Source organism: Manihot esculenta, chromosome 9 (genome assembly GCF_001659605.2).
Source record: "Manihot esculenta cultivar AM560-2 chromosome 9, M.esculenta_v8, whole genome shotgun sequence".
Taxonomy (NCBI): domain Eukaryota; kingdom Viridiplantae; phylum Streptophyta; class Magnoliopsida; order Malpighiales; family Euphorbiaceae; genus Manihot; species Manihot esculenta.
In genome coordinates this window covers 37,543,262-37,554,606 of record NC_035169.2, presented here as the reverse complement: position 1 = coordinate 37,554,606, position 11,345 = coordinate 37,543,262, and the positions used below count along the sequence as shown (strand labels likewise).

The 11,345-nt window shown below is 43.6% G+C and overlaps 1 protein-coding gene across 1 annotated transcript; it reads right to left on the bottom strand.

Moving 5' to 3' along the window:
- Position 1: 1 nt before the first annotated feature.
- On the bottom strand, positions 2 to 987 carry LOC110622980 (40S ribosomal protein S27-2). The gene is made up of 4 exons (XM_021767766.2): positions 830 to 987; positions 637 to 738; positions 509 to 537; positions 2 to 334 (listed from the first exon to the last, which is right to left on the bottom strand). The coding sequence occupies exons 1-4, from the start codon at positions 830 to 832 to the stop codon at positions 208 to 210; spliced, it is 261 nt and encodes an 86-aa protein (XP_021623458.1). The 5' UTR covers positions 833 to 987; the 3' UTR covers positions 2 to 207.
- Between the last annotated feature and the right edge of the window lie 10,358 nt (positions 988 to 11,345).

Sequence of the window (11,345 nt, the reverse complement as noted above, 5' to 3'; positions counted from 1 at the left end):
ATTTGTCAAATGCTACTAGATTCAGTAATCCAAAATCAGATAAAAATCCTAAAATTGTTATAAAAGGACTATAATATTTGAGCTAACAAAATTCCACATCAGAAGCAAAACCCAAAAGTGCTCACATATGCTGACACAATCATCCAATAAAAATAACTCAACTAACATTCACCAGCAATAGGCAGGGAGCATCCTTGAATATCATCTTTAATCACCCTTTCTCCTGAAAGAGCAACCCTCTGTAAGCCTAGCCCGTCCTCCGGTTGGCTGGCACAATACTGTCTGGCAATTGCCACACACCACAACAGTTTGCGAATGACTGAACACGGTAGTTCTGCAATTCATTCTATATAATTAATTTTTCTTTTTAAAAAACAACAATCTAACTAATCAAAAGACCAAATCCTATACAAAGTATCATTCAGATACCAAAATCCTAAGTCTTATTCAGTTAAAATAGTACAGATAACTATGAATAATTACAGAAAGGTAGGAGAAAAAAACTTACATATTGAAGCATCCCTGGCACTTCACATCCTGCACCAATAGGAAATCAAAAATGGAAAAAATAATCTTCTGTTATGACAAAATAAGGAAAAAACAGCGGCAAATGCTTATTTACAAATAGAAATTTACCATGAAGAATGAGTTAGGAGACTGCACGAGACGCTTGAGCTTGTGCTTCCTCTTCTCCATTTCAGCTGGAGGGTTGAGCAAATCGATATCATTTTGAAGAACCTTCAAGAATCATAACGGAATGAGAAATGCCAATAAGGATCAAAAAGGGAAAAAGAAAAACGACTGAAGGGTGATTGTAACATTGACTCACCATTTCCTCAGTTAACAGGCGATACAGAAATCAGCAACACCGCTGCCAAAGCGAGAGAGATGCTGCGAGTGATTTCGAGAGGGATGGAATGAGGCTAATGAGAATAAATATAAAGGGCCTGGACGAGCTGTGTCCACCGTTAGATTTTAAGCTTATTGCATCTCAGCCTTTCATCTTACAAAAAGTTTCTAGGGCAACCTTGAGGTGGACTGTAATCGCCTATTTTCTATTTTTTATTTTTCTATTGTCCTTGAAAAATTATTATTTGAACTTAATTTTGTCGTTGGGCTATCAGTGAAGTCCTGAGCTGGGCCGTGTTTGAACAATTGTCATCATCAACCATCCATTTTGCAAGTTGGATCTGGATTCCAATAGCTAGCGAATCAAAACCGTTTTTTCCTTTGCTCTGTACCCTTTGTTCGAAAATAAATTTTTGAAGGTAATAAAAAGGTTTAGATATAGCTCTAATTAAATTTTAATGTTTTTCTTAATGATCAAATAAGATTAATTTAATTTTTTAATGAATTAAAATTATATATTTTTATTTAAATATTAAATATGTTTATTTAATATAATATTATTTTTAATAATAAAAATATTTTTTATATAATAAAATTTTATTTTTATAATTTTAAAAATTTTGTATTATATCAATGTATTTTTAAAATTTTTATATTAATTAAAATATTGAATTTTAATATTTTAAATTATAAAAAAATAATATTATATTATATTAAAACATATTTGGCTCTTACCAATGGTGTAGAGACTTAATTGATCTAAAAATTTAAATTAAACTTATTTAACCATTGAGTAAAAGTATATGAACTTAATTTAACTTAATTTTAAAAATTTTCATATGATTAAAAATTTGATTTCAACCTTTCAAATGGGTAGTTGATAAAATTTACTCTTAAATTTTTTTTTATTTATTTCAAATAATAAAAAAATATTAAGGTTTAAAAAGTGCAAAAAAAAAAACCTTATCTTATAAAAATATATTTCTTTTCCCTATCTTTCTTTTTACCTACAAAGTGATTTGTATTAGAGGCTTAAAAATTAGGCCAAGAGTACAACACCCCCCATAAAAGGAGAAGATAACTAAACAGCAAAACCCAACCTAATTAGCTCAGAAGTCTACAATAATCTTCCCAACATTCTCTTTAAGTAACTTCCTTATGCAGCTCTAAGCACCCTTGATTTACAATGATAGGTAACCCAAACAAGAGCCCCATACATGGCTAGCAGAGTAACTAAGAGCATCAAACTCTATCCGAGTTTCAAAATTCACTAATTTTTTATTAAATTTTATAATGTTGCTATGATTTTGATATAAATAATTAATTTTTATTTAGAATTTGATTTTGAATAGGTTGTTAAGTGGAAATTAAGAAAATGGATGAAAAGCGACTGAATAGAAAAATTTTCGAACTAAGAGGTTATAGCTTTGGGCAAGCCTATAGTCTAAAGTGATGGACGGCTCTAGATTTCAAAAATAATTGTCATCTCAGCTTGATTTTGCCACCTAAATAAGGATAAGATCAGTTTCAAGTTAGATCAAATACAATCATATTATGATAGGGATGAGATAGGAGCAGTATAATTTATTTTAAATTATTAAATTTTATCTTTTTGCTCCTAGAATTAAATCTAGACATCACATATTTTTTTTATCTCCCTCCTCTCTTGTCTCTGCCTCCCCCGCTTCCTCTCCATCTTCTTCTTTTCTTTTTTTTTCTTCTTTTCTGCTTCTTTTCTTTAGTTTTGCAATTTTATTATGACTCTTAGAGGTTAAATAATTATTTTCAGCTAAAAATAAATTTAAATTGAATTTTTATGTGTTTCAATTCTTTTCATCTTATTTGTATTTTCTATTAATTTTTGAATTCGAAAAACATCACATTGTTTTTTTAGAATTAAAGGGGTCTATTGAATCTCTTGAAAAAACATCATATTACTAATTAATTTAATTAAATTTATAATTATTTAATTGGATTAATAATAAGTAGCAATTAACATATTTATTTATGTTAAGAAATTAGTAGATTTGATTTAAATAATTTGCGTGTTTTTATTGATAAGCTTGGATTCTTCTCGACTAATTAAATATATAGGGGTTGATGACCGCTAGATTCCTTCACCCCGGGCCAGGGGCTTGACCACAGCCCAAGGCCCATGACGTAGAGGCCCACACACCTGATACACATAACAAGCCTGGCTCATCCAACCCTCAAGGCCGGACTCGACCCATCCTCTCCACTCAGGCTTAGCGTCCGGCCCAACTCTCGGCCCAACCCAGGATCCAGAAAAATATTCACCAGACAGCCTGGCAGATCCGCTCGAACGTACGCACGAGGGGAATAAGAGGCCGTTACGCATGGAGCAGGCGGCTGATACCCTAGTACCTCCGAATCCGCATGGCAGAGACGCGTGGCCCAATCCTAGAGAGACCTTTACACGTCACCAGCAAGCAAGACAATGTATAAAAGAGGAGTCCCCTCCTCAGAAAGCTTAAGCCTTATTCAGTAATACAAAACCCTTGTAAAACCCTATTCTATTGGATCTCAGATCATCAATTGGCGCCGTCTGTGAGAAACGAAGGAGATCTTTTCATCACCGGAGTTTTCACTTTCAAAACCCACTGAGATCCACGATGGCAAACCACCAAGAAAGTAACCCTAATATTCCAAATGACCTGAGCTCTGCCCAAGAGGGGCAGCAGTTCTCCTTTTCTAGCCCTACAACGTTGAATAACCAAACACCTATTTCTCTTAATCCCTCGCCAAGCTTGGCAGGGAATACTCCCACCATGACCCTGTCTAACCAAGACATTCAAACCATGGCTCTCCAGCTACAAACCACTGCTCACTGGTTGGGGCAGATAATGCAACAAAGGGGACTTAGCACCCCAGTAAACGCACTCCCAGTAGTGGAGGAACCTAGAACCGATGAACCCCAACCTACCTCTGCCCGCCTCCAAACTAACAACCACGCTGCCGGAGAAGAGGAAGAACCGGAGGCCCGAATCCATGGGAGAAGGGCAAGAGAGTTGATAGAAAATGAAGAGGTGAACGACTATTCTGCTGAAACAACCAGGGAAACGGGAACTGAAACAGAGGAGGAAGAATGTAGTTTGGGCAAAAGATCCAACCCGGAAGACGAGAAAATGAACCAAAAGCTGAAAAGGTTGAAGGAGCAGCTCCTAGCCGAGCTAGGTAAGAAAGATCAGAGTCAAACCTCCTTGCCTACTTCTTCTCCCTTCTCAAAGTTAATGCAGCAGGAGACCGTTCCCAAAAAGTTTATGATGCCGCCGATGGCGGCCTATAATGGAGCTGGTAACCCGAGAGAGCATGTCATGAACTATAAGACCTTCATGGAGTTGCAAACTCTGTCAGATGCTCTGATGTGCAAGGTGTTCCCAACAACGCTCTCGGGACCAGCGAGGGCATGGTTCAACAGCCTGGAGGCCGAAAGCATTAAAAGTTTCAGAGATCTTGCCACCCGCTTCATTAGTCGGTTCGTAGCCGGGGTGCCAGCAGATAGGAAGACGAGCTATCTGGAAACAGTGAGACAAAAAGCTGGTGAATCCCTCAGAGAGTATGTCGCCCGTTTCAATACGGAGGCCCTGCAGATTCCCGAGCTTGACGAAGGAAGGGCGGTAGAGGCCATGCAAAAGGGAACAACCTCTGCCGAGTTCTTTGGTTCTCTGAGCAGGAAACCTCCGACCTCACTGGCCGAGTTAATGAAGAGGGCGGAAAAGTATATAAGGCAGGATGACGCCTTAGTAACGAGTAGATTTGCCAAAGGGGTGGCAGGAAAAGAGAAAGCCCCGGAGGAGGGGAGGCCGGAGAAACACGAGAAGAAGCATGGAAAGAGGCCTGAGCCATACAAGCAGGCCTGGGAAAGAAGGGATCAAAGGCCTCCCCCTCCTCCCAGGGCTCATGAACCAAGAGTGCTCCCTCCTTGGGTCCCGGAGAAACCGACTCCATTAAATGCGTCCAGAGCCGAGGTGCTCATGGCTGTCCAGGATAAGGAGTTTCTCCAGTGGCCCAAACCTTTGAAGTCAGAAGCAGATCAGAGGAATCCTGACAAGTATTGTCAGTACCACCGGACGCATGGCCACGATACAAATAACTGTTTTCAGTTAATCGCGGAAATTGAAAGATTGATAAAAAGGGGGCATCTCAAAAATTTTGTGAAGAAACCGGAGGGGCAGAGGCCTCAACCCGGTCCGGCAGCCCAGATGCCCAGGAGAACTGGAGCTGGACCAGTGAATGATGGGTCCAGTGGGACTATTAATATGATTGTTGGAGGAACTGGAGGACGGATGAACCGTCGAGGAAAGAAGAGAAACCGGGAAGGGGAGACCAGCAATGGCGAGGTTATGCAGATCGTTGAACACTCTCCCATGACCATCGCTTTCTCTTCGGAGGATGCACAGGGCATTCAGATGCCCCATGATGACGCGCTTGTCATTGAAGCAGTCATTCATAATTTTCGGGTGAAGAAGGTTCTGGTGGATGATGGGAGTAAGGTCAATTTATTGCCATATCGGGTTTTCCAGCAGATGGGAATCCCAGAGGAACAGCTGGTTCGGGACCAGTCACCCATCAAAGGGATCGGAGGAGCACCGGTACTTGTAGAAGGGAAGGTGAAGCTGGCCCTTACCTTGGGAAAAGCACCCAGAGCTCGCACCCATCATGAGGTGTTTTTGGTGGTCAAACTCCCACTAAGCTACAATGCGATTTTGGGGAGGCCGGCGTTGTTCAACTTTGAAGCTGTCACTAGCATCAGGTATCTGGCACTCAAGTTCCCAATGGAAGAAGGAGTGGGAATGGTCCGGGGCAGCCAGGAAGAAGCAAGGGCAGTATACTTGGCCACAGTGACGGAACCGAACTCAACTGGAGAAGCGCTTGATTCGGAAGTTTTGGAGGTCAGGGATGAGACAAAGGAAGCCCGAACAGAGCTCGTTGGAGAGCTGGAGACCTTCTCCCTATCAGAAGAAGAAGCGAGTAAGGTCTTCAGTCTCAATGCCGGCCTGACCAAAGAACAAAAAGGTGAAGCCATGGCCCTGATCCGAAGTCACTCGCCGACCTTCGCATGGAAGCCCTCAGACATGCCGGGAATTGACCCCAAAGTGATGACACACCGATTGAATGTCCTCCCCGAGGCCAGACCAGTAAAGCAAAAGAAGAGAGTAGTGGGAAGAGAGAAGCAGCAGGCTACCCAGGAAGAAGTGCAGAAGCTAGAAGAGGCAGGCTTTATTAGGGAGGTTATGTACCCACAGTGGTTGGCAAATCTTGTGTTAGTCAAAAAAGCCAATGGCAAATACAGGATGTGTATAGATTTTACCGACCTGAATAAGGCCTGCCCTAAAGATTGTTACCCCCTCCCCGATATTAATAAGATGGTCGACTCAACGGCCGGTTTTGATTATATGTCTTCTTTGGATGCTATGTCTGGTTACCACCAAATCCCAATGGAAAAGACGGATGAGGAGAAGACCTCATTTATAACTGAAGACGGGACTTACTGCTACAGAGCTATGCCCTTCGGATTAAGAAACGCCGGGGCAACTTACCAACGATTAATGAATATAATCTTTAAGAACCAGATCGGCAGGAATGTAGAAGTGTATGTGGATGACATGGTGGTTAAAAGTTCAACTTTTCAACAACACATAACGGATTTAAGGGAGATATTTGGGGTGTTAGATCAATACAGGATGAAGTTGAATCCAGCAAAGTGTGCTTTCTTCATCAGGGGAGGAAAGTTCTTGGGATACATGGTGAGTGGAAAAGGCATTGAGCCCAATCCGGAGAAGGTGGAAGCCATATTGAATATGCCAGAGCCGACCTGTGTAAGGGACGTCCAGAGATTAACCGGGAGAGTAGTGGCGCTTCACCGATTTATGTCAAGGTCGGCAGAAAAGTGTTTGCCATTCTTCAAAAAATTGAGGAAGGTCCCGAATTTTGAATGGACAGAAGACTGCCAAAAAGCCTTCACAGAGTTTAAGGAATACCTCAGCTCGCCTGTAATACCCGGCTAGACTCCGGTACCGGAATCCCTACCGTCCGGTGGAATCTCGGATGTCGGAGACCTCTAGAAGGGTAGAATCATGTTCTATAAAAATGTTTTAATGTGTTTTATGATTTTAAGTATGAAATTAAATGAGTTTTTGCATGAAAAGTCCTTGGAGGAAAACCCAGGTTCGGCCGCCGAAAGTCAAGTTCGGCCGCCGAACATGCATGCGTTTTGGAGGCACGTTAGGCCCCCGAAAGCATGAGTTAGGGAAGTCCAGTTTCGGCCGCCGAAAGTCAAGTTCGGCCGCCGAACATTGCATGGATGCGGAGGCACATTCGGCCCCCGAACGTGGCCTGGCCAGCCACCTATAAAAGGGGCACTTAGCCGAAATGGGCGAGTTTTCTCCCATTTTCGGCCACAGCAAGCTTCCGACCTTCCCTTTGCAACTCTTGTGTTCTTCCTCCAAATCTCTTCCATTTTTCTTGAGTTTTAAACTCACATTGCAAGTTTTGAGCATTTAAACCAAGTTTTGGAGCTTTGGGAACTCAGGAGCTCATTTTCGTGGATCTCCAAGTTTAGGTCGTCTCCCTCTCAATCTTAAAGAGGTAAGAGCCGATCTTAAGCTCCTTATGTGTTTTAAATAAGTTTTATGCAAGATCTATGGGTAGAAATGCATGTTAGGTTATATGTTGAGTTATGGGTTAATATTGATGTTTTGAACAATGGGTGTTGATTGTGTGTGTTTGAAGTGTTGTAGTTGGGGTATATGACTGTTTGAGACCCCTAGGAACTTGTATGCATGTTTTGGTTGAGAGTTATGCATGATTTGAGGTTTTGGGAGGCAAGGGGTTCATGTGAACCAAGTTTCTGCCCTTCTGGCAGAAACCAGGTTCGGCCGCCGAAGGGAGTTTCGGCCGCCGAACCCCCTTGTGGAGGCAGCATTCGGCTGCCGAAGCTTGCCCCCGAAAGAAGACTTTCGGATCTGTCTGGGAGGTTCGGCCGCCGAAGGTGCCGCCGAACCTGCCTGACTTTCGGCTCTGGAGGGACTTTCGGCCGCCGAACCTGCCGCCGAAAGTGCCCTGTTCAGCCATATCTTGCATGTTTTTATGTGATGTTTTCAGGATGTTTTTGGGGGTTTTTGGGGAGTATTTTAGAGTTATGTTCAAGTATGTTTGGTGCCTCATTTGAGTCCACCTGTGTAGGTTCGGACCCGAGGAACCGAGGACCCCAGCAGTGAGGTCAGCTGCTTCGGTGTTGTCAGAGTCAGCCAGAGGTGAGTGGAACTAAACTTAATCTTTTAAATTAAATGTTTTATCATGTTTCATGCATCATGATTATGCTATAGGATGATTGCATTAGCTTCACGAATATGCCGCATTGCATCTATTGTTGTTGATGTGGGTGAATGTTGGATGATCCAATTAGTCCATGACAGGAAGACCAGGACCCCATTCTACGGCCTGGCACGGAAATGAAAGACCAGGACCCCATTCTACGGCCTGGCACGATTGTGGACTCGAAGACCAGGAGCCCAGAGGAGGCCCTGGAATAATGGTAAGTAATGTATGTATGACAGGAAGACCAGGACCCCATGCTACGGCCTGGCACAATGTTAGCTTGGACTAATTGGTGACAAGTTCACCCAACCCTTATGTGAATTGTCTGTGTTATGATGCATTTCATTAAAGCATAGTGTTAAAATGTTTTATAGTTCAGCTCACTGGGCTTTTAGCTCACCCCTCTCCCTTCACCCCCAGGCTTCCAGGTACAGTATAGTGCGGGAGTCCGGATAGAGTAAAGAAGTCATGCTTATGTAATAGCTAGCAATGGACATGATCAAATTGTAATGTAAAAGTACTGTATAGTTATGTAATGAGGTTTATGGATGTTAGTGTGTGCTTGACCATAGATTGTTGTATCCCTTCTAATACATGATCTTAGAGATTTTTTTACGATGTTTATGTAAACCAACTCAACGTATGTTATGTCACCCCTTGGGGGCACTGATGAGATCCCACAGAGGGATCAATGTTATGTTAATGTTTATGCACAGGTTGAGTTTGGTTGATGTTCATGTAAAGAAAAGTTTTAATTTTTATGTATGTTGTGGATCATGTATGGGATTATACAGGTTTACAGGTTATATGTCAGGCTTGCTACGGGTCCCGGCGGCCTTAAGCCGATCTGGATCCTAGCGCCGGTAGCGGTCCAATTTTCGGGTCGTTACAGAATGGTATCAGAGCCCTAGGTTCATATGGTCGGACCTAGAGTGTCGGGCTCATAGATGTTATAGAAGGTCAAGCACAATAGGAAAGATCATGTCCACTAGGATAGGATGTGGAGTCCTGTCTTGCATGATGATGTGAAATGCCATGATTTTATGCATGTGCATTAATGATGTGCTATGATATGTGATGTATGTGATGCGGGTTCATGTGTGCCCACATGAACCATATGATGCTAATGTTTATGTGATGTGTACTGTTTTCCAGAAAACAGGATGAGGGGAACTCGTCGATCAGCAAGATTGACTGGAGTACCACCTGAGGATGAGGGCATGAGCGCCCGTCCTCCAGCATTGCCGAGGGCAATGTCTAGTAGGTCTAGCAGAGAAAGAGCAGTAAGAGACCCTAGAAGGTCTCTGGATCTGGGTAGAAGCAGATCAGTCAGAGGAACAGTTCAGGGAGGAGCGTCAGAGGACGTGGGGGATGATATGGATGTAGAGCAGAGAAGGGATGGCAGTTTGGGAGTCAGTATGTCAGAAGAAGGAATGGGAGAGTCCCAAGGAGGCACTCAGGCCTCGGGATTTGTTCAGCCACCTCACTACCCACACTTCTCACAACACCCCGGGTATTCGATGGGAGGTACATCGGATTACCCTAGCTTTACCCCTTATCCCACACAGATGTCGTACCCACCTTACTACCCACCATACTCACAGTACCCAATGTATCCACCTCCACCTTACTATCCAAATCCAGTAAACCCTACCTCAGAAAATGTTACACCATCTCCACCACCAGTAGAACCAGCAGCCCCAGTTACTCAACCTTCTAGACCTAGCTCAGCCAGTGGGAGCAAGGTCAAGATGACTGACTACATGAAACTGGGTGCTCCTCAGTATGAAAAAGGGGATGACCCATTTGTGTATCTTGAAAGGATTAAAGTAATCACAGAGGAGATTGGGGCTGATGATAGTAGAGCCATTCAGATGGCTGGGTTCACGCTTAAGTGCAAGAAGGCACGAGAGTGGTTCAAGAATTATGTGAACCCGAGAGTGGACATCATGACTTGGGAAGAGTTTGCAAACGAGTTTGCAGGATGGGCTTTTCCCGATAGTTCAAGGGAGCTGAAGATGATAGAGTTTGAGCAGTTGAGGCAGACGGAGGAAATGAGTGTAGAGGAGTACACCGACAGATTTATGGAGCTGTTGCCTTTTTCTGGACAGAGTCTGGACACAGATTCAAAGAGGTCAAGGAGGTATGTCATGAAACTCCATTCCAGGTATTCCTCCTTGATTCAGTCAGTGGACAGGGAGAGCTTCCATGCCATAGTAGATATGGCCAGGAAAATGGAGGCCAGTGCCATTGTTCAGGGGACAGTTAAGCAGTCAGTGGCACAGTCTTCCGGTTCTAAAACTCCGGGTGGAGAAAGATTAGATCCCTCTACCTTGAGTGCAGCAGCTTCAGGCAGTAAGAGATGGGGTAAGCCCAAGGGTAAGAAGAATAAGTTCTGGAATAAAGTCAAGTCTAGTCTGGGATTTGGGAGTGGCTCAAGCTCTAGTGCGGATAATGCAGTTTGTGCGAGGTGTGGTAAGCCACACAGGGGAGTATGTCGGTTTGGGACGAACACCTGTTTCAGATGTGGTCAAGAGGGGCATATGGCTCGAGATTGTCCAAGAGCAGTCCCGATGGCTCGGTCCCAGCAGACAGCTTCAGGCAGTGTAGCGCAACCAGCAGCTCCAGCCATGACTCAGGCCAGTGGCAGAGGCAGAGGGAGAGGAGCAGCCTCTTCCTCAGTGGGTTTCAGAGGTGAAGGTCCATCAGCTCCAGCACGGATCTTCACAATGACTCAGCAGGAGGCAGATGCATCTAACACCGTGGTGGCAGGTAACTTAATCATTGGTTGTTCAGATGTGTATGCCTTGATGGACCCTGGTGCATCTCATTCTTTTATTGCTCCGAGAGCCGTGGGGAGGTTAGGTCTGATGACTTCTGGGTTAGAGTGTCCTCTCTGGGTCAGTGGACCCAAGTGTGATCCATCAGTGGCAGAGTCAGTCTGCCAGTGTAGACCTGTGTTTGTTGAGGAAAGATGCATGTCCGCCGACCTTGTGGTTCTAGATTTGACAAATTTTGACGTCATTCTAGGGATGGACTGGTTATCTACCCATGGTGCTACCTTGGACTGCAGGGACAAGGTAGTCAGGTTCAGAGGTCAGGATGGGTCTGAGGTTGTCTTCAGAGGAGACAGGAGGGGTACACCTAGAGGTCTG